Below are 24,965 nucleotides of genomic sequence, written 5' to 3' on the forward strand. Positions count from 1 at the left end.
AAATTATCAAGTCTGGAATCTGGTCTTAAAAAAGTACAAAATAAGGCATGTAATTCATTAAAATGGAAACTTTGGCCCCAAAGTTATCTCAGGGTCTATTAAATACATAAATAACTTAAAGCCCTTAGAAAAGCACATATAAAGCAAAGTGGTACTCAGTGAAAACTTTCATCTTTGGGGAGAGGGAAGGCTCATTCAGATTTTATCTCTGCACAAAAATGTTACCTCTGAAACTTCAATTGGATGAACTAGTTTAAGAACCCTAATGAGTTTAGTCAGAAATGGGGCTGGGTCTACTTTCCCAGAAAGCCTGCTCTGGGGAGCTGGGATTAGATCAGAAGCTCTTAAGCCACATGGCGAACAATGGGGGTGACACAGGTGCAGCCCACAGCCACCAGCATCTTCTCTAGCCGGAAGGAGTGGGGGCAGTGCTGCGACTCCCTTCGCAGAACCAGGATCTCTTGCTGGATGGGGACGGAGTTCATGTGGTAGTTTATGTTCCCTTCATTATTGACACAGCCCAAGTGGCGGCACTTCGCCTCCCAGATCACAGAGGGGTATCTCTCAGGGTCCTCATTGCGGCTGTAAGGAAGACAAAAGCAAGGGAGGAAGTGAATACCTGGTAAAGCAGGAAGGAAATCAGACAGGAATAAATGAAGGGAGGCAAATTCACAGGGTGACAAATGATAGGCATTGCAAATTCTTGAAGTATTGCTAGTCTGAAAAAGTAGTTTGGGGAAAACTTGGAGTTGTAAGCATATGAAATGTTACAGAAAAGAATGATCCATTTTTCCCAATTTCTTTGAAGACCAAACCAAATAAGATAGACTTAGACTGCAGAGGGAATTTCAGTTTGATACAAAGGACAATTTCTTAGGGTCTGTTTAATAGAGAAAGGCCAAGGGAATCATCTAAGATTATGAGAGCCATTAATCTGATTTATTGAAGACTGTCTTTGAAGCAGGGAATTTTATCTGAAAGCACATTCATGGGAGAAAGCCCAGATCTGACACGAAGGATTGGAATCTCTATAACCTTCTCTTCCCTCTCTTCTCCAGCTGAGTGAATAACTTGTTTTGACTTTTGAACTGACTTATTTGAACTGTTCTTAGTAATGGGAGGAGAAGAAACCACAGTCAGGTGAATCTATAGTCATCACATAACTGAGGCTTATATGCATGAAATCAAAGCACTAAAATCCATTTTGTATTTAGTCCTAACGGGGTCTAAATATTGGATGTATTAAGGTCATGGCAAATATAATAGGTCTGTTGGTGATATAGATAAAGACTATATAACTCAAAAAGGGGTGGAAATATTCAACATGATATTTTTCTTCACTGGGATTCAAACTATGTTATTCCACTGCTAATCTGACAAAAAAAGGCACAAAAATCCCAGTTAATTACTAGTTACTTTCAACAAATCATCTTAATGGTAGGTCTGGTAAAGAGAATTCAAGCATTAATCCTCTATGATAAATTTCTATTTTTAAAAAATAAATTAATAGATTTGGGGTATCATAAATATTAGAATAATGACCACCATTAATTTGAGTGGGTTTTTAGTGTTGGTGACACTGAGATCTAATGGATAGGTATTATGGGGGAGAGGTGGTCCTATGCTCTATCAAAGAAGTCTATCGAATAAAGTTTGAGAATCATTGCTTTGCACAATGGCCATTCCAGATTTGATTGATGATTTTGAGTAAAATAATCCTCAAGGTGACTTAACTGTCAATCTGATGCATAAAAGATAGAACAACACAGAGATTTTTATCTGGGGCCATTACGTACTGCAGATTCCAAGGTGAGGTAGATCGGTTGTAGTAATCTGAGGGCCTTCTGGAGTTCGTATTCCGGTTAAGGATATTTAGATTGACCTTCACATGCTGAGGAAAGTTCTTGTCCTCAGTATTTCGGCATCCTGGATTTTGTGGGAATGCTATTCCTGCCTTTATGATAGCCACCAGGCTCAGCAGCAGCAACAGTGACTGGAACTGAATGAGAAGGAGAGGTAGGAGATTGAATTAATGTATGGTTTTTGTTAACAAATTGTGCAGATCACTGTATTGTTAATCATAGAGAACGTACAGTCTGTAATAAATTTTCAGATCAGTAAGATGAAAAACTGGTTATATGACCAATTATATATAATAATGTTACAGACCATGGAGTGTTTACCAGTCTTAAACATTCTCCTTTCAACTGAGGAGAGTTACCTTTTTTATTGGTTGGCAGTAATCTTAGTAAAAATGACAAGTCATCATCCTGTCAGTACATGGATCTCTGTCAGGCCATTAGATTAAAATGGCTTTAGTTTTCTGGGAGAAAATGTCCTCCTATATCATTTATCTCTGTCCTAGCATTCTTGAAGTCCTATGTGAACCCAAATGCTCACCTTAGAAGAAAGGCCTGAAGAAAATTCATGTCACGTCACATCAGTATTCATGCAAGAAATGCTGGGCAGATGGTCCACCCCAAACTGATCCCCCCCTTACGATTTAATAGTGAAACTTGCAAATTCCAAAGTAAAGAGAAAATTCTTAAAACAGCAAGAGACAAGAGATGCCTAGCTTATATGGCGAGAAATATTAGATTAACAGAAGACCTCTCCACAGAGAACTGGCAGGCCAGAAAGGGATAGCAGGATATATTCAGAGTACTAAATGAGAAGAACATGCAGCCAAGAATACTTTTTCCAGCAAGGCTCTCATTCAGAATAGAAGGAGAGATAAAGAGCTTCCAAGAGGGCAGCCCAGGTTGCTCAGTGGTTTAGCGCCGCCTTTAGCACAGGGCATGATCCTGGAGACCCAAGATCAAGTCCCACGACGGGCTTCCTGCATGGAGCCTACTTCTCCCTCTGCCTGTGTCTCTGCCTGTCTCTCTCTCTCTGTGTTTCTCATGAATAAATAAGTAAAATCTTAAAAAAAAAGGGCTTCCAAGGTAGGCAGAAACTGAAAGAATATGTGGCCACCAAACCAGCTCTTCAAGAAATATTAAGGGGGAACTCTGTAAAAGAAAGAGGACACCCCAAAAAATACTCCACAAAAACAGGGGCTGAATAGGTATTATGATGACACTAAATTCATATCTTTCAATAGTAACTCTGAACGTGAATGGGCTTAATGATCCCATCAAAAGATGCAGGGTTTCAGAATGGATAAAAAAAAGCAAGGCCCATTTATTTGCTGTCTACAAGAGACTCGTTTTAGACCTCAGGACACCTACAGCCTGAAAATGAAAGGTTGGAGAACCATTTACCATGCAAATGGTCCTCAAAAGAAAGCAAGGGTAGTAATCCTTATATCAGATAAATTAAAGTTTCTCCCAAAGACTGCAGTAAGAGATGAAGAGGGACTCTATATCATACTTAAGGGATCTATCCAACAAGAGGACCTAACAATCATGAATATTTATACCCTTAATGTGGGATCTGCCAAGTATATCAATCAATTAATAACCAAAGGAAAGACATACTTAGATAATAATACACTAATACTTGGAGACTTCAACACGGTTATTTCTGCAAATGACAGATATTCTAAGCACAATATCCCCAAAGAATCAAGAGCTTTAAATGATACACCAGACCAGATGGATTTCACAGATATTTACAGAACTTTACATCCAAAAGCAACTGAATACACATTCTTCTCAAGTGCACATGGAACGTTCTCCAGAATAGACCACACACTGGGTCACAAATCAGGTCTCAACTGACACCAAAAGATTGGGATTATCTTCTGCATATTTTCAGACCATAATTCTTTGAAACTTGAACTCAATCAAGAAGAAATTTGGAAGGAACTCAAACACATGGAGGTTAAAGGGCATCCTACTAAAAGATGAAAGGGTCAACCAGGAAATTAGAGAAGAATTAAAAAGATTCATGGAAACTAATGAGAATAAAGATAGAACCATTCAAAATCTTTGGGATACAGCAAAAGCAGTCATAAGAGGGAAATACATGGCAATACAAGCATCCCTCAAAAAATTGGAAAAATCTCAAATACACAAGCTAACCTTGCACCTAAAGGAACTGGAGAAAGAACAGCAAATAAAACCTACACCCAGCAGAAGAAGTGAGATAATAAAGATTCGAGCAGAACTCAATGAAATAGAGACTAGAACTGTAGAACATATCAACAAAACCAGGAGTTGGTTCTTTGAAAGAATTAATAAGATAGATAAACCATTAGCTAGCCTTATTAAAAACAAAAGAGAAAAAAAAATTAAAAAAAAAACAAAAAAAAAACAAAAGAGAAAAGACTCAAATTAATAAAATCACGAATGAAAAAGGAGAGATCACAACCGATGCCAAGGAAATGCAAACGATTTAAAAAACATATTATGAGCAGCTATATGCCAATAAATTAGGCAATCTAGATGAAATAGACACATTTCTAGAAAACCACAAACTACCATAACTGGAACAGGAAGAAATAGAAAACCTGAACAGGCCAATAACCAGGGAGAAAATTGAAGCAGTCGTCCAAAACCTCCCAAAACACAAAGTCCAGGGCCAGATGGCTTCCCAGGGGAATTCTATCAAACGTTTAAAGAAGAAAACAATACCTATTCTACTAAAACTGTTCCAACATATAGAAAGGGATGGGATACTTCCAAACTCGTTCTATGAGGCCAGCATCACCTTAATTCCAAAACCAGACAAAGACCCCACCAAAAAGGAGAATTATAGACCAGTATCCCTGATGAACACAGATGCAAAAATTCTCAACAAGATACTAGCCAATAGGATCCAACAGTACATTAAGAAGAGTATTCACCATGACCAAGTAGGATCTCCCAAGGATGCAAGGCTGGTTCAACACTTGTAAAGCAATCAACATGATAGATCATATCAACAAGAGAAAAAACAAGAACCTCTCAATAGATGCAGAGAAAGCATTTGACAAAATACAGCATCCATTCCTGATCAAAACTCTTCAGAGTGTAGGGATAGAGGGAACAATCCTCAGCGTCTTAAAAGCCATCTATAAAAAGCCCACAGCAAATACCCTTCTCAATGGGGAAACACTGGGAGCCTTTCCCCTAAGATCAGGAACATGACTTCTAGCACTATGTTGAATAGCAGTGCTCTCACCACTGCTATTCAACATAGGGCTAGAAGTCCTAGCCTCAGCAGTCAGGCAACAGAAAGAAATAAAAGGCATTCAAATTGTCAGAGAAGTCAAAGTCTCCCTCTTTGCAGATGACATGATACTGTACATAGAAAACCCAAAAGACTCCACCCCAAGATTGCTAGAACTCATAAGCAATTCGGCAGTGTGGCAGGATACAAAATCAAAGCCCAGAAATCAGTGGCATTTCCATACACTAACAATGAAACTGAAGAAAGAGAAATTAAGGAGTCAATATCATTTACAATTGCACCCAAAAGCATAAGATACCTAGGAATAAACCTACCCAAAGAGATAAAGGATCTATACCCTAAAAACTACAAAGCACTTCTGAAAGAAATTGATGGAGACACAAAGAGATGGGAAAACATTCTATGCTCATGGAATGGAAGAATTAATATTGTGAAAATGTCAGTGTTTCCCAGGACAATTTACATGTTCAATGCAGTCCCTATGAAGATACCATGAACTTTCTTCAGAGAGTTGGTACAAATCATTTTAAGATTTTTGTGGAATCAGAAAAGACCCCAAATAGCCAGGGGAGTATTGAAAAAGAAAACCATAGCTGGGGACATCACAATGCCAGATTTCAAGTTGTACTACAAAGCTGTGATCATCAAGACAGTGTGGTACTGGCACAAAAACAGACACATAGATCAATGGAACAGAATAGAGAATCCAGAAGTGGATCCTCAAACTCTATGGTCAACTAATATTCGACAAAGCAGGAAAAACTATCCACTGCAAAAAGGACAGTCTCTTCAATAAATGGTGCTGGGAAAAGTGGACACCCACATGCAGACGAATGAAACTATACCATTCTCTTATATCATACACAAAGATAAACTCAGAATGGATGAAAGATCTAAATGTGAGATAAGAATCCATCAGAATCCTAAAGGAGAACACAGGCAACACCCTTTTTGAACTTGGCCACAGTAACTTTTTGCAAGATACATCTATGAAGGCAAGGGAAGCAAAAGCAAAAATGAATTATTGGGACTTCATCAAGATCAAAAGCTTCTGCACAGCAAAAGAAACAGTCAACAAAACTAAAAGACAACCTACAGAATGGGAGAAGATATTTGCAAATGACATATCAGATAAAGGGCTAGTTTCCAAGATCTATAAAGAACTTATTAAACTAAACAGCAAAGAAACAAAACAATCCAATCATGAAATGGGCAAAATACATGAACAGATATTTCACAGAGGAAAACATAGACACGGCCAACAAGCACATGAGAAAATGCTCAGAATCACTTGCCGTCAGGGAAATACAAATCAAAACCGCTATGAGATCCCACCTCACACCAGTGAGAATGGGGAAAATTAACAAGACAGGAAACAACAAATGTTGGAGAGAATGTGGAGAAAGGGGAACCCTCTTGCACTGTTGGAATGTGAACTGGTACAGCCACTCTGGAAAACTGTGTGGAGGTTCCTCAAAGAGTTAAAAATAGACCTTCCCTATGACCCAGCAATTGCACTGCTGGGGATTTACCCCAGATATACAGATGCAGTGAAAGACCGATGAGACACCTGCACCCCAATGTTTATAGCAGCAACTGTGGAAGGAGCCTCGGTGTCCATTGAAAGATGAATGGATAAAGAAGATGTGGTCTATGTATACAATGGAATATTACTCAGCCATTAGAAACGACAAATACCCACCATTTGCTTCAACATGGATGGAACTGGAGGGTATTATGTTGAGTGAAGTAAGTCAATTGGAGAAGGACAAACATTATATGGTCTCATTCATTTGGGGGAATATAAAAAATAGGGAAAGGGAATAAAGGGGAAAGGAGAGAAAATGAGTGGGAAATATCAGAGAAGGAGACAGAACATGAGAGACTCCTAACTCTGGGAAATGAACAAGGGGTAGAGGAAGGGGAGGTGGGCGGGGGGATAGGGTGACGGGGTGACAGGCACTGAGGGGGGCACTTGGCAGGATGAGCACTGGGTTCTATGCTATATTTGGCAAATCAAACCCCAATAAAAATATACAAAAAATAAAGATACTTTACTCTAAACCATAGTTACATGTGTATCTATTAGAATAAGTAGGTTTGGCATATAAGACTATGGTATAATAGGAGCACCTGAGTGGCTCAGTAGGTTCAGTGTCTGACTGGATTTTGGCTCAGGTCATGATCTCAGCGTCCTGAGATTGAACCCTATGTTGGGCTCCATGTTCATTGAGGATTCTGCTGGAGATTCTCTCCCTCTCTTTTTGCCCCTCCTCCATCTCCCTTCTAAAATAAATAAATGAATCCTTTTTAAAAAGGCTGTGGTATAATAATAGAATAATGGAAAGGAAAATCAGTGCTGCAATTAGTTAAATTCTCAAGGATACTGTCCTATTTTATTAGGGAATAAAGAAAAATGCTGTGGGAGAATTATATTAAGTCCCTTGTACTCAGAAAAGCAGATTTTCAATAAACAGTCTTTCTCACTGCACAGCATCATGTGACACTTCTCATGTGGTTTAGCCTTAATCTAACTATCTTTCAGTTTTAATCTCATCTTTCAAACTGATGTATATCAGTTCTTGAAAATGCTATAAAATGACAAGTATCTACCAAAGCTTTTGTTTCCTATCCTGTGTATGCAGCATTCTTGGATCTCCATAGTTAGAATCCAGAATGTCAAGCCTGCAGTCCAAAAACATTATCTGGTCCAAATCAACAAAAGCATTGCATATTAGTGTAGGACTCACCATGGATGAAGTTGTCACCAGAGTCATTGTAGTTTCTCCCAATTGACTGGAGATGGATGAGCTTGTGCCTGTTGCGAAATGGACAAAGTGTAGCGCTATCTTCTCCGTTTTTATAGGACTTTGCTCCTCTGTGGTCACTTACGTTGACGTGTTGAAGTGGGTTCAAGGATGACACCATTTTAGTTCAAAGTTCCATCCTCAAATGAGGTCAGAGAAATTTCCTTTCGTGATGGGTAAAGAAGAAAATGTAGCTGGCTCAGGTTTGAATATCTATTGAGATGGGGGAATGCAGGATTGAGAATTAGGATGCCTGGGACACTGGACAAAAGTCACTTTTGTGTTCATTGCAGCTCTGCCATTAATTACACATGCCCTTGGGTACCTCATTACCTTGAGGTTCAATTTCCATTTTAATAGAGTGAGTTTTTGGGGCACCCAAACTCAAATTGAGATGGCTCAGTGGTTGAGCATCTGCCTTTGGTTCAGGTTGTGATCCTGGGGTCCTGGGATCGACAGAGACAGAAAGAGAGAGAGATTGAGAGGGAGAGACCATAAGCAGGCAGAGCAAGAGTGAGAGCAGGAGAGGGAGAAGGAGACTCCTCACTGAGCAGGGAGCCTGATGTGGGTTTCGATCCCAGAACTCTGAGATCATGACCTGAGCCAAAGGCAGATGCTTTTGAGCCACCTAGGTGCACTATTCTACAGCCTTTTTAAATAAAAAATAACAATAGTCTGTCTCAGTATAGGAAGAGGCCCCGTGCCATCATTAGTGATCAATATGTGTTAACATTTGAGGTTATGGCTATCCAAAGATGTGCATGCCATTTTATTTAATGCCATGAACGTCAATAGCAAAACTCCTTTTCTCTTGATTTTTTTATTTTTTAATTTTTTAAAAATTTTAAAAATTTTTGTATAAATTTATTTTTTATTGGTGTTCAATTTGCCAGCATATAGAATAACACCCAGTGCTCATCCCGTCAAGTGCCCACCTCAGTGCCCATCACCCAGTCACCCCCCCCCCACCTCCCCTTCCACCACCCCTTGTTCGTTTTCCAGAGTTAGGAGTTCTGTCTCCCTTTCTGATATTTCCCACTTATTTTTTCTCCTTTCCCCTTTATTCCCTTTCACTATTTTTTATATTCCCCAAATGAATGAGACCATATAATGTTTGTCCTTCTCTGATTGACTTATTTCACTCAGCATAATTCCTTCCAGTTCCAATGGATAAAGAAGATGTGGTTTATGTATACAATGGAGTATTACTCAGCCATTAGAAATGAGAAATAACCACCATTTGCTTCGACGTGGATGGAACTGGAGGGTATTTTTAATTTTTTTTAAAATTATTTATATAGGAGATACACAGAAAGAGAGAGAGAGAGAGAGAGAGAGAGAGAGAGAGAGAGAGAGACATAGGCAGAGGGAGAAGCAGGCTTCATGCAGGGAGCCCACTGCATCCCAGAGCCCACTCTGGGATCATACTCCATCCCAGAACTCTGGGATCATGCCCCAAGCTAAAGGCAGTTGCTCAACTGCTGAGCCACCCAGGCATCCCCTTTTCTCTTGATTTTGATCTAATAGAGAGAGGAAATAACTGTAGTGTATCCTCTTGAGTTTTATTTATTTTTATTTTTTAAAGATTCTTATTTATTTATTCATGAGAGACACACAGAGAGAGGCAGAGACAAAGAGGGAGAAGCAGGCTCCCTGCAGGAAGCCTGATGTGGAATTTGGTGCCAGGACCCTGGAATTACAACCTGGGCCAAAGGCAGATGCTCAGCCACTGAGTCACCCATATGCCCCTCCTCTTGAGTTTAAAATCTGGAGGCCAGATTTTACTTTGAAAATGGGCTAACATCAGCAAGCAACATCAGACACTTCAAATGAAAACATGATATTAAGGGAGAATGTTTGTGATAGTCATCTGGAAGGCCTTGGAGAATTGCCAAAGGCAAGATTTAATTGAGATCCAGATTTATATTCAGCTTATCAAGGTCTAGATTATCTATCCCCAACTTCAAAATATTAATGGTATTATGTACCAGAGGCTTAGCTTTGAGCTTAAAGCCTTTGTCTCATAAGAAGCAGGACTTACTATATATGAATTTAATATGATTTATTAACTAGGAAATAACAGTCTTAATGTCAACCTGATAGTATCTTTGTTCCTCTCCAGCATATTATTGTTAGGTATCCACAGTGGCTGTGTTTCTAAGGGCCATCCTGAATGATGTATTGTTGGGTGGGGATATTGTAGAGGTAGGTTCCTCTGGAATCCCTGTTGGAGGAATTTCTCCTCCTTAGTGACATGATGGATTGAAGAAATGATTGACAATGAGGACATCTGAACAGGGTGATTGTTAATAGGCTGGTGAAGGCTGAGAGATGAGAGATAGAGTCCTCTTCAACATTTGGATTCTGTTTTATCACCATTGGTCATTCCAGCTCTTGGGGGGTTGTTCTTCCCTGATGAAGATCTGTGTGAGCAGCTTCTTTGAGAACTTATTTTCTTCTACTTTTGATTTTTGATACTGCCCCATATATAGTCCGGACAAGACTACTTTATCTGATGGAATCAGATCATAAAACTGTTTGAACATCTTTACAAAATAAACCTAATCTATATGGTCAAAACAACCACTACATTATCCATGTGAGATATTTGATTCTGTTCCTGGTAACTTACAAATAATGCATAATGACTTTATCATTTATCTCAGAAACAAGACTCTCTTTACACATCTTTTCCAGCCCTAAAGCACTGAGATAATGCCTGGAATCTCTGTAAAAGACCGAGTCATGCAAGAAGGAAGATACCTCACAGTACGTCATCTTAAAACAACCGCAATCTATCAGTGTTTCCCCAATCCCTACATTAAAATCCACAATCAAACACATCATATAAGCATGTCAATTTCTCCTTTGAGTAATAACTGGTAACCTCATGGAAACCAAGCCTCCTCCTTAGGTGGGTTTCTCACTAGCCTTTTACTGAAACACTGATTTAAAGTGGGTCAGGAAACTTTCCATTTCTTTTTCGAACAAATAAATTTAGAATTCTATAACTATACATTAGCAGGCACATGCAAATTTGTTTTACGGTGGCCTTCCCTTTGGTAATGCTGACTTCATCTTATACCCCGAGAATCAAGGTCAGCAAATGATTGAAGTTTCAAGTCTGAACGGATGTCGCTGAAAAGTAAGGTCTAAAATTAAACAAGCAAATCAAACCGCACACTAAGGGTGGGCTACCAAGATAACATCGTTATTTTCTGTTCAGAAATTTTGAAGCTAATGTGATTTAGAGACAACCTCAGAACGTATTTAAAAAGAAGCATATAGCATATGAATTGCTGACTGGTTTTTCTTCTCTAGGAAATACAAAGCATGATACGGTGATGTGGCAACTCTGTGACTAGGAAAAATGGTAAAATCAATAGACAAGTCCAATAAAAGCCAATATAGTTACTCTAGTTGAGGTTTACATTTGCCTCTGAGCTTCCTGGTAGCCAAATCAAAAAAGTAGATACACTCAGTTACATAGTTCTCATTATGAGAAAGGAAGAAGCTAGCTAACTTCTTAGAGGAGATGGGAGTTTTTCCTGTAGTTAAATTTTGAAGAGAATTTTTTGTCTGGGGCTTTTAAAGGGCTCTTGTTTAGTATATTGGTTAAGGACAAGTTTTTGACATTAGACATTCCCGTAACCAGATCTCAGCTCCATATTAGTAGCTGTGTGCCTTTGGGAAAATTATATCTCCTGTGACTCAGTTTCTATACCAACAAAATGGAGATAATAATAAAACATGACTCATAAAGAGTGGTGAGGAATGAATTAGATAATATTTGTGGGATAATACATATGTGTATTAAGTGCTCACTCAATGTTGGTAAAATGTTAACTTATATCAGAATGTCAGGGCATGAGAATTTGTTAGATTTTGTCAAACTTTTTTTGAGAAAAGAGCCATTGGTTCTGAGGGATACTACATGTCTGATCACTTGAATGTCTATTCTGTGAGGATAGGGGAATTTCTTCAGGATTTCATAATGGTCTGGATGAAATAACCATCCATCCAATGAAAGTTTCTCAAGTACCCATTACATGCCAGGCACAGTGCTAAGCTCTGAGGATACAGTAGGGTAGAAAGAGAAAAGGTCCTGTTTCAAGAGGCTGACATGCAGGGTAATCCAGGACCTATATTCATGTTCTGTGCTTACCAGACTATTTGCTAATAATAAAGTAGGCTTTTTAGGTGTTTAGATAACCTGAAAACCAGTGCCCTGGACAGTAGAAACAGGCATTCTGATTAGTACAAAGAATAATTCCTGTTATGACTTATTAATTTGACCTTCTGGTTTATATATTATTGTACTGTCAATAAAGGAATTTCAAGGTTTATATATATTGTATTGAACTTAGTGAAAGGGAATATAAGGGAAGGGAGAAGAAATGTGTGGAAAATATCAGAAAGGGAGACAGAACATAAAGACTCCTAACTCTGGGAAACGAACTAGGGGTGGTGGAAGGGGAGGAGGGCAGGGGATGGGGGTGAGTGGGTGACGGGCACTGAGGGGGGCACTTGACAGGATGAGCACTGGGTGTTATTCTGTATGTTGGCAAATTGAACACCAATAAAAAATAAATTTATTATAAAAAAGAGCTGCCATCCCGTATATATTTAACAATATATTTTCTATTATCTATCTATCTATCTATCTATCTATCTATCTATCTATCTATCTATCATCATATACCTTTCTACACATGTGCATACACACACACACACACACACACACAGTTCTTTCAGACCATGAAAGTGATATATGCTCATTTATTATACAAAATAGTGAGGTGGGGAGGGAGGCAAGATGGCAGAAGAGTAGGGGTCCTTGTTTTATCGGGTCCTCCAAACTTAAGCCTAGATAACTTTCAAACCATCCTGAACATCTATGAATTCAACCTGAGATGTAAAGAGAGAAGATCTAGAATGCTACAGAGAGAAAAGTGAACACTTCCTACAAGGTAGGAGTGTGAGAGAGGAACAGAGTGGATATATCAGAAAATAAACAGCTGTGGGTGGGAGGGAGCCTTGGTAAGCCACTGCAGGAAGGTGGTGCGGTGCACAACGGGGAGATTTAGAAATCTCCTGAGAGTGTTTTCCCTGTCTGAAAAGTGCTCAGTAGGGAAATAGGGTAGATCACAGGAGGGGCAGTAAAATCTCAATATTCCTGGAGAAATAGTAAGAATAGGGTAGTCTGGGAGAAAGCCCACCACAAACTGGTCAGATCGTAGAACAGATGCCTCGTACGTCCTGGTAAAGGGCTGGCATGCAGCCACCCTCCAAGGGCATCTGGGAGAGGCAGATCAGAGGCTCAAGTCCAGTGGTGCAGGGCTCTCTGTCCCAATGCCCAGCAGTGGATAGAAGTGAACAATCCTCTGTTCACTGTTCCCTCTGGTACAGGCAGAACCAGGAAGGGCTTAAGATGGCAAAAGCTATCCTGCCGCTAATCGCCCTTCATTTGGTGCAGACCAGTGCCCCTGCACCTGCCTCCAGGGGGATCTAAGCCAGTGTGCACCTACAGACTGTAGTTTGGGACATGAGGGGAGCTCTTGGCTCTGGGGCTGGAGATTGGGCTGCCACCCTTCTTTCTTTCTTTTTTCTCTTTTCATCTGGAAGAGGAGGCCTCTAGGGAACAAAGGCCTCACAGGACAAGCAGCTTTACATGGAGTCCTGCCACTTGGCAAAGGGCATGGCATCTCTGCTCAGGCACAGGCACTGGCACCTGAGAATCAGTGGAGCTGACCCCTCCCCCAGAAGAACTGCTGGAAGAGCAGGGGAAGAGCAATTTTACTGACCAAGCAGCCCTGGAAAATTCCAGGACTTTTTCTTTTCTTTTCTTTTCTTTTCTTTTCTTTTCTTTTCTTTTCTTTTTTTTTTTATCCAACAGTTTATTAAAGTTACAGGCAAAAAAAAAAAATAAAGTTACAGGCATTCATGTTGTCCACAAATTTTCCAGAGAACATCATTCTAGTTTTAGCTAAGTCAATATTTGCTATCTTGTTAAGTACCATGCACACTTCCAGATGCTAATTTTTGGTTATTTGACCATTCAGTGGGTAAGGAGGTAGGTATTCACCTCTAAAAATGAAAAACAAGAGAACAGCACATTGATAAACCAGTCCCCCCAAAAAATTCAACCCAACTTTGCTAGTGTAGATCTCTCTAAACTTGTTAACTCATACTGGATTCTGCAAATCCACTCAGTAGTAATTGCCAATGTCACCTCTGCCTTCATCCAGTATTGACTTGGCTGTTTTAGAACTCTGTAGAAATAAACATTAACTTATAGAAAACTCATAGCAATGCAAATAATTCTTTCATGTAGACATGTACATAAATTTCATTCAGTGAAATTTCAAGTGAACACTCTGAACAAGAAGATCCATTTCCCAGATGGCTTTTCCATTCTTATGTCTGGTGCTTTGGTGTGGATGGCTGGAGGACTGGACTCAGCTGCTGCTGTTGATGAGTGAACCTACATGTGGGCTTTTAGGTGGTTTGGAATTCTCAGAACTTCACAGCTGTGTCTCAGGAGAAATCATCTAGACACCAAGTATTGCAAAGGACCAAAGCAGAGACTGCAAGTCTCATATTGACCTCACTGCAGAATTTGTATTTCTTTCTGGTCAAAAATTTCCAGTATTATTTCTTTTTTTCTGCCTTAACTACAGTATTTTATCAGCTCTTAATTTTTAAGTTTTTTCCTTTTTGACTTTCATATATTACAATTACATGTCATAGATATAGTCTTCATTTTTTAATTTCTTTCACCTATTCAATTTAAATTTGTAGATATATAAGCTATGGATGTGGATTCTTTATGGTCTTGTTTTGTTTTTTAACTTTGTAATTTAGTATCTTATAGCATATGGACCAAAATACATTCAGAACCAAGTGGAGCACACTGCTGGTCCATTCTGTGAAATTATAAATTGGATGCTCTAGCTGCTAGGGTTAATGAGGTAGAAGAGAGAGTGAGTAACAAAGAAGACAAGTTGATGGAAAGGAAAGAAGCTGAGGAAAAAAAAGAGAAAAACAATTAAGAAGCATGAGGAGAGACTTCAGGAAATAAATGATAGCTTGAGAAGGAATGATATTCGTCTTATTGGGATTCCAGAAGATGTAGAGAGAGAGAGAAGTACATTTGAACAAATCATAGCTGAGAACTTCCCTAACCTGGGGAAGGAAATAGGCATTTATACCCAAGAGATAGAGAGGAACACCCCAAATAGACAAAAAACAATCATTACCCCGACATATAAGAGTGAAGCTTGAAAATTTCAGAGATAAAGAGAAAATCCTAAAAGCAGCTCAAGACAAGAGATTCCTAACCTAATGGGGAGAAATATGAGATTAACAGCAAACCATTCTAGAGACCTGGCAGGCCAGAAAGGGCTGGCATGATATATTCAGGGTACTAAATGAGAACAACATGCAGCCAAGTATACTTTATCCAGCAAGGCTGTCATTCAGAATAGTAGGAGACATAAAGAGAGATCTCCTTATCTCTAAAGAGGAAGGAATTGAAAGAATAGATAGGAATTGAAAGAATATAAGACCACCAAACTGGCTCTGCAAGAAATATCTAGGGGGACCCCGTAAGCGAGGGAGGGAGCCAAAAAAACAATCTGAAGAAACAGGGTCTGTATAGGTAAAACTATGACACTAAATTCATATATTTTAATAGTTAGTCTGAACATGAATGGGCTAAATGACCCAATCAAAAGACACAGGGTATTGGACTGGATAAAAAAGCAAGATCCATCTCTGTGCTATCTACAAGAGACTCATTTTAGACCTAAGGACACCTCCAGGCCTAAAATGAGGGGATGGAGAGAACCATTTACCAGTCAAATGGCCTTCAAAAGAAAGCTGGGGTAGCAATCCTCATATCAAGTAAATTAGATTTTATACCAAAGACTGTAATAAGAGATGAAGAAGGGCACTATATCATACTTAAAGGGTCTATCCAACAAGAAGACCTAACAATTATGAATATTTATGCCCATAATCAATCATGCTAAGTATATCAATCAATTGATAGCCAAAGTAAACAGATACATAGGTAATATAGATAATACTACATTAATAGTAGGAGACTTCAACATGGCACTCTCAGCAAAGGACAGATCTTCTAAGAAGAACATCATCAAAGAATCAAGGGCCTTGAATAACACACTGGACCAAATGGATGTCACAGATATATACAGAACATTCCATCCTAATGCAACTGAAATCATAGTCTTCTCAAGTGCACATGGAACGTTCTCCAGAACAGATCACATACTGGGTCACAAATCAGGTCTCAACCAGTACCAAAAGACTGGGATTACCCCCTGCATGTTTTCAGATCACAATGCTTTGAAACTAGAACTGAATCACAAGAAATTTGGAAGGAACTCAAACACTTGGAGGTTAAAGAGCATCCTACAAAAAGATGAATGGGTCAACCAGGAAATTAGAGAGGAATTTAAAAGATTCAAGGAACTAACAAAAATGAAAGTACAACTGTTCAAATCTTTGGGATACAGCAAAGGTGGTCCTAAGAGGGAAATACATGGCAATAGAAGCCTCCCTCAAAAAATTGGAAAAATCTCAAATACACAAGCTAACCTCACACCTAATGGAACTGAAGAAAGAACTGCAAATAAAACCCAAGCCAAGCAGAAGAAGAGAGATAATAAAGATTAGAGCAGAACTCAATGAAACAGAGACCAGAAGAACTGTAGAACAGATCAACAAAACCAGGAGCTGGTTCTTGAAAAGAATTAATAAGACAGAAAACCCCTAGCCAGACTTACTAAAAAGAAAAAAGACTCAATAAAATCACGAATGAAAGAGGAGAGATCACAACCAATACCAAGGAAATACAGATGATTTTTAAAATGTATTATGAGCAACTATATGTCACCAAATTCGGCAATCTGGAAGACATGAATGCATTCCTGGAAATGTATAAATTACCAAAAGTGAAGCAGAAAGAAATAGAAAACTTTAACAGGCCAATAACCAGTGAGGAAATTAAAGCAGTCATCAAAAAACTCCCTAGAAACAAAAGTCCAGGGATAGATGGCTTCCCAGGAGAATCCTACCAAACATTAAAAGAAGAAATAATACCTATTCTACTAACACTGTTTCAAAGGAGAGAAATGGAGGGACTACTTCCAAACTCATTCTATGAGGCCAGCATTACCTTGATCCCAAAACCAGACAAAGATACCACCAAAAAGGAGAATTACAGATCACTATTTCTGATGAACGTGGATACAAAAATTCTCACCAACATACTAGCCAATAGGATCGTATGGTACATTAAGAGGATTATTCATCATGACCAAGTGAGATTTATCCCTGGGATGCAAGGGTGGTTCAACATTCACAAAACAATCAGTGTGATAGATCACATCAATAAAAGAGAATACAAGAACCATATCATCCTCTAAATAGATGCAGAGAAAGCATTTGACAAAATACAGCATCCATTCCTGATTTAAACTCTTCAAACTATAGGGATACAGGGAACAGTCCTCAATATCATAAAAGCCATTTAGGAAAAGCCCACAGTGAATGTCATTCTCAATGGGGAAACACTGAGAGCCTTTCCCCTACGATCAGGAACATGACAGGGATGTCCACTCTCATCACTGTTATCCAATGTAGTACTACGAGTCCTAGCCTCAACAATCAGACAACAAAAAGAAATAAAAGGAATTCAAATTGGCAGAGAAGAAGTCAAACTCTCCCTCTATGCAGATGACATGATGCTGTACATAGAAAACCCAAAAGACTCCACCCCAAGATTGCTAGAACTCATACAGCAATTCGGCAGTGTGGCAGGATACAAATCAATGCCCAGAAATCAATTGCAGTTCTATACACTAACAATGAGACTGAAGAAAGAGAAATTAAGGAGTCAATTCCATTTATAACTGCACCCAAAAGCATAAGATACCTAGGAATAAAACTAAACAAAGAAGTAAAGGAACTATACTCTAAAAACTCAGACACTTAAGAAAGAAATCGAAGAAGACACAAATAGATTGAAAACATTCTATGCTCATGGATTGGAAGAATAAATATTGTGCAGATGTCTATGCTACCCAGAGCAGTTTGCACATTCAATGCAATCCCTACCAAAATTCCAGGGATTGTCTTCACAAAGTTGGAACAAATCATATTAAGATTTGTATGGAACCAGAAAAGTTTCCGAATAGCCAGAGGAATGTTGAAAAAAGAAAACAAAAACTAGGGGTGTCACAGTGCCTGACTTCAAGTTGTACTACAAAGCTGTGATCATCAAGACAGTGTGGTACTGGCACAAAAACACAGAGATCAATGGGACAGAATAGAGAACCCAGAAATGGGCCCTCAACTCTGGTCAACTCACCTTCGACAAAGCAGGAAAGAATACCCACTGGAAAAAACAAAACAAAACAGTCTGCTCCATAAATGGTGCTGGGAAAATTGGACAGCCACATGCAGAAGAATGAAACTAGACCATTTTCTGACACCATACACAAAGATAAACTCCAAATGGATGAAAGATCTAAATGTGAGACAAGAATCCATCAAAATCCTAGAGGAGAACACAGGCAACACCCTTTTTGAACTTGGCCACAGTAACTTCTTGCAGGATGCATCTATGAAGAAAAGGGAAACAGAAGCAAAAATAAATTATTGGGACTTAATCAAGATAAAAAAGGTTCTACACAGCAAAGGAAACAATCAACAAAACTACAAGACAACCTACATAATGGGAGAAGATATTTGCAAATGACATATCAGATAAAGGGCTAGTAGCCAAGATCTATAAAGAATTTATCAAACTCAACACTGAAGAAACAAACAATCCAGTCATGATATGGGCAGAAGACATGAACAGACATTTCTCCAAAGAAAACCTACACATGGCCAACAAGCACTTGAGAAAATGTTCTGCATCACTTGCCATCAGGGAAATACAAATCAAAACCACAATAAGATACCACCAAATGTATATATATTTATCGTGCAATATGTGTGTGGTGTGTGTGTGCTTGTGTGTGTGTGTGTTTCCAAAATGCTGGGCAGAACTCTCATGCCACTGGTAGCACTGGAAGCTAACTCTGAGCACTCACCATTTTCTAGTGGAGTATTACAATGGATTATAATAACCATGTATGCTAGTAGTTACAATGGAGTATTAGTCAATCATCAGAAAGGATGAATACATACCATTTTCTTCAATGTGGATGGAACTGGAAGGTATTATGCTGAGTGAAATCAGTCCATTGGAGAACGACAATTATCAAATGATTTCACTCATGTGTGAAATATAAGAAATAGTGAAAGGGACTCTAAGGGAAGGAGGGGAAACTGAGTGGGGAAAAATTAGAGAAGAAGATAAACCATGAGTGTCTCCTAACTCTGGGAAACAAAAAAAAGGGTTGCAAAGGGGGAGGAGAGTGGGAGGATGGGGTAACTGGATGGTGGGCACTTGATGGGATGACCACTGGGTGTTATACTATATGTTGGCAAATTGAATTTAAATAAAATATTGAAGAAAATTTCCCCAAATACTGGGGTGAATGAAGAAAGTAAAGTAAAAATTAAAAAGAAGAAAGCCAAATTAATCCATAATCCTAATTCTTAGAAATAAGCTTGGAGTATACTGCTCCTGTAATTTTACAAGACTGTGATCATTTTAGGTGTATTGTTCAGGTTTTGTTGGTGTTGTTTTAGTTTTTAAAAATACATTTAAAACACTATGAATATTTTATGTAATGAATTGGGCCATGTTATAATACTGTTTTGTAACTTGTTTTCTCACCTCACAATGCATTCTAAACATTTTGTCCTCATAAGCTTCTTTTTGTTTATGTGTGTGTTTGAAACAGATTGGCTACCTAACCTCCTGAGAAATGAGTGAACAGCAAACCATTTAACCGATTGCCAATTGTTAAATATTTTAGCAGCTTCTAAATTTTAATTATGACTTTGACTTCCTATTTCATCCCCCCATAGCAGTGACATATCTACTACCTGGCTGCTCAGTAGAATTCCTGTGGAGTTCTATACTTCCAAAGTGACTGAATTTGACTGAAACCAATATTCTCAGTATGTAAAAACAATGAAATATAAAGGGCAACAGGGTTATACATGCTTGGTTGTGAAAGTAGGGTGACCTTTGTGAATTCATAACACTGGCAAATTACAATTGCCTTTGATGATGGCTTGACTCAGAAAGAAGCAACTCCAACTAAAAGAACAACTTAATCACAAAACCCAACAGGATGGGTTAGAAGAGAGAAGTTTGCTCTGTAGTTACAGTAGTATGAAAAGTGTAATGATAATGGGACACATTCAGTATTTTAATTGTTATGGCAGATAAATCATTAAATGAAAGGATTGATTTGTTCAGGCATCACTGCATTGCAATTTTCTGACTTTCCTATGGTGGAGAAAGGAGTGAATATTTTGGGTCAAAATACTTCCTCAGCAATTTTTGCTTGGTAAGAATAAATAGAAATTGTGTTAATGTTAACAGATTTGTTAAGGAAAGTATGCTATCTGTCCACAACAATATGAATATAATGTATTGTAATCTATTCATAGTTGGATGACAATAACATATAATAATAAAAATAATGCTGAAGATAAATGGACAGAAATCTATAAAGCTTCTTAAAAATCCTAGGTGGTTTTATTACAAGGGCAATAGCCATTAAAGTCATCAACAAAAATATTGACGATGGAAAGGCCTATGAGTATGAAAAACAGTAGCCAACATATGGTAGGTATCCAATGTCAATAATATACATTTTGTAATATCACAGAGCAAGACGTTTTTGGTATTTATCTATTCATTAATTTAATTTAATTTAATTTCTACAAAAATCCTATAGTACATTATTATTGAAATTTATAGAAAAGAGAACAAAGTTTTGGTGAGTTTCAGTAACTAGTCCAAAGTCACCTAGTCTGCAGGTGGTGGCCCTGAGATGGGTCACAGATAGGGTTGATTCTCAAGTATGTGGTCTCTTCATTCTGACAAACTGAAAACACTGATAGTGAAACTTTTTTTTTTGCAATTTTATTTTTTAAAAATTTTAATTCCAGTATAATTAACATACAGTGCTATATTAGTTTTAAGTGTACAATACAGTGATTCACCAATTCTACATATTACTCAGTGCTCTTCTGGATAAGTGGATTCTTAATCCCCTTCACTTATTTCACCCACCCCCATACACCTCCCTTCTGGTAACCAACAGTTTATTATCTATAATTAAGAATCTGTTTCTTTTGGTTTGTCTTTTTTTATTTTCCTTTGTTCATTTATTTTGTTTCTTGAATTCCACATATAAGTGAAGTCATATGGTGCTTGTATCTTTCTGACTGACTTATTTCATTTAGTGTTATAGTCTCTAGATTCATCCATGTTGTTTTAAAAGACAAGATTTCACTTTTTATGGCTGAATAATATTCCATTGCATATATATGCCACATCTTCTTTATCCATTCATCTACTGGTGGGCACTTGGGCTGCTTCCATATCTTGGCTATTGTAAATAATGCTGCAGTAAACAGAGGGGAGCATGTATCCCTTCAAATTAGTGTTTCCATATTCTTTGAGTAAACACCCAGCAATGGAATTACTAGATAATATGGTAATTTTATTTTTAACTTTTTGAGGAACCTCCATACTGTCTTTCACAATGGCTGCACCAGTTTGCATTCCCACCAACAGTGCATGAATGTTCCCTTTTCCTCACATCCTGGCCAACACCTGTTGTTGATGTTGAAACATTACAAAAATTTATTCTGCAACTTATTCTACTTTCTAAAAGTAAATTTCTGTTATTTTTGGAGCTTCAAAATTTTGAAATTTTAAAAATTATAAAATTATCTTTTGTTCATCTACTTGCAGGTATCAACCCCCTTCCATTTACCCTTGTCTATTACCTGTGTTTTATGACAATTTCTCTCTGTCTGGTGTAATGACCATGTATAGATTAAGATATCTCTAATATACATTTATTTAATGACCCTCCCCCAAGGTGTAGATTTCCATAAAAATAAATGAAGGAGGAACATAGAGAGGTGTCTATATTTCTATCTTTCACTGAGGGTGGAGGTAAAATGATCAGTACTTAATTATCTGGCTTAATTTCTGATTAGAAGATTAGTAACCTTTATTTTTCTTTTTCCCTAAAAATGGGGGCATTAGAAATATAATTTAAGTGTGAGAACCACATATTACATGTTGACTATGAAAGAGATTGTTTTTCTATTTGACCTGAAGAACTAGAACATTACAGTCATTGTACATTTCTACTATGGAGAAAAACTTTGCAGGAGTCATGGTTTAGAGCATTAGACCAGTACTGAGCTAAACCTCATGAACCTGATGCCAAGTGTAAGATGATAATAGGTGAAAAACAATTAATTTTGAAAAATGTCTGATGTACATATTATTAAAAATGTTTAGTCAAAGTTCAATTGTATTTATATATCATTATTCATATATTTAGTTTGTTATGAATGTGCTTTAAATTCATTTCAAATTATTCACTATTAATACAGTGATAAATATGTTATTAGTTAGATCTTTGCTCATCTACATATTATTATTATAGGACACATAGGGGTTGTATTATTGTCTCTATTTCATTAAGAAAATTTGCAGATTATATAGTTTCTTTCCCTATACTAGAAACTCAGTTGAGCTGGCTTAAGCAAAAACATGAAATAATTGTAAGGATATAAAGATGGCTCAAGGAAATCAAGGATAGGAATTACAGCATGCATTTAGGAGAGTACTGGGACAAGTGCTAAAAAACAAACAGGAGTCAAGCAATTGTTTCCTCAATCTCTCAGTCTCCCCCCCCCCCTTTTTTTTTTTAAGATTTTATCTATTTATTCACGAGAGACAAAGGCAGAGGGAGAAGCAAGCTCCATGCAGGGAGCCCGACATGGGACTCGATCCGAGCTCTCCAGGATCAGACCCAGGGCTGAAGGTGGCGCTAAACCACTGAGCCGCCCTCAGTCTCCTTCCTTAAACTATGTCATTACTCTCTGTGAATACCTTTTCTCTATACTGCTGGCTCTCCAAGTTCACATATTCTCAGGTCCACTGATAGGCATTTCTCCAATCCATGCCAGAGTCTCAGGAAAGTCTGATTGGCTTAATTTGAGTCATGTATCCAATTGGCTATCCTTGTGAGGGATCATTTGGTACAACCAGTGCTGCTGGGGGTCTAGCTTTGTGATTCAGTTAGCCCTATTCTCAAAGAAAAGGGCTGTTGGTTGGGAAGACATCCTAAGTAATGTGTGTACTCTAAGTAAATTCCCTCCTATGACAGAGGAAAGACATTTGTAGGTGACAAGGTAGTTTCATCCATACCATCAAATCTTGGCAAAGATGCCCATAGTTCTTTGAGCTTTATTATTCCTGGTCAACCTGAAAATGATTGTTTTTATTTTGTTGATGGCATTATTTTTTTTTCAAATTTTTGAGTTCTAGTTAGCATACAGTATAATATTAGTTTCAAGCATATAATACCATGATTCAACACTTCCATACATTGCCTGGTGCTCATCACTAGTGCACTCCTTAATCCCTATCATCTATTTCACCCATCCCTCCACCCACCTCCCCTCTGGTAACCATAAGTTTGTTCTCTAGAGTCAAGAGTCTGTTTTTTGGTTTGTACTCTCTTTTTCCCCTTTGCTTGTTCACTTTTGTTTCTTAAATTCCACATTTGAGTGCGATCATATGGTATTTGTCTTTCCTCTGACTTATTTTGCTCAGCATAATACCCTCTAGCTCCATCCAACTTGATGTAAATAGCAATATTTTATTCTTTTTTATGGTTGAGTAATATTCCATTGTGTGTGTGTGTGTGTGTGTGTGTGTGTATACCATATGTATATCTTCTTCATTCATTCATCAGTTGATGGACACTTGGGCTGTTTCCAAAATTTGGCTATTGTAGATAATGCTGCTATGAAGTTGATGGTATTATATTTTAAATATATATGTATATACTTTATATATGTATGTATATATATAATTTATATGTATATATGTGTGTGTATAGCCACATATGTATCCATATTTTGTATATAAAATATTTTTAGTCTATTTTCATGAGACTTAAACTTATTAAGTTGCAGTTCTTAGCATTGTACAAAGCATATATTGTAGATGTTTAATACATGCCTGTTTATTATATTCTCAAGAGCATTTCCCTGCCTGAAAAGGCTAGCTGTAGACCTATTATCTATCACTTTTAAAAGTAATTATGTTTTATATAAGTCTGTGTAGATCTTGCTGAATCTATGTGGTTTTTAAACTTTTCTTTGATAAGATCTGCTGCATAAAGCATGGGGACCAAATGTGGTAAGCTTAATACCTGAAAGTGAGATATAGGGAACCAGGGTCATATGTGGGCTCAACAGAACATCTGCTAGATATGATGAGTAAACAGCCATCAAGGAAGTGGTTGACAGACCATTTGACCAAGGTGAAAAACTCACTTATCTTCCTTTATGCTCATTGCCAGAAAAGATACTTTGGCAGGGTGCCTGTTGTATACATAGGAAGGCTCTAGAAATGCTTTGTTTTTGGGAGCTAGGATCACAGCAGAAATATATTACTTAATTTGTTAAATGTCTCCATCCATCCACCCATCCCATCTATCCTCTAATAAACATTTATTGAGCAATTATTATATAAAAAGCAGCAAGAATTAGTTTTAGAAGGAGCACTGGTTAAGACTCACTTAGAGTTCACAAATACATAGGAAAGCTTTGATTAGACACCTCTGTGACCATACTCAAGTTACATAATATTCTTTAAACATCAAGTTTCTCATCTTTAAAATGGCAGTAACAATAATACTTATAAAGTCATGGTAAGGGTTGGAAGAGATACTGCATGTAATGTTTTTTGCACAGAGCCAGAAATATTAAGTATTATTATTTTTAATCATCAAAATCAAATTCATCATCGACTACAATGAGTTCTTATAGGAGCTCAAACTTTAATGC

General features: G+C 37.8%; 1 protein-coding gene across 1 annotated transcript; it reads right to left on the reverse strand.

Moving 5' to 3' along the window:
* Nucleotides 1-344: 344 nt before the first annotated feature.
* IL17A (interleukin 17A) lies at nt 345-7,892 on the reverse strand. Its single transcript, XM_041744853.1, has 3 exons — nt 7,866-7,892; nt 1,797-1,999; nt 345-582 (listed from the first exon to the last, which is right to left on the reverse strand). The coding sequence occupies exons 1-3, from the start codon at nt 7,890-7,892 to the stop codon at nt 345-347; spliced, it is 468 nt and encodes a 155-aa protein (XP_041600787.1).
* Nucleotides 7,893-24,965: the final 17,073 nt, after the last annotated feature.

This window comes from Vulpes lagopus, chromosome 1 (assembly GCF_018345385.1).
Source record: "Vulpes lagopus strain Blue_001 chromosome 1, ASM1834538v1, whole genome shotgun sequence".
Lineage (NCBI taxonomy): Eukaryota > Metazoa > Chordata > Mammalia > Carnivora > Canidae > Vulpes > Vulpes lagopus.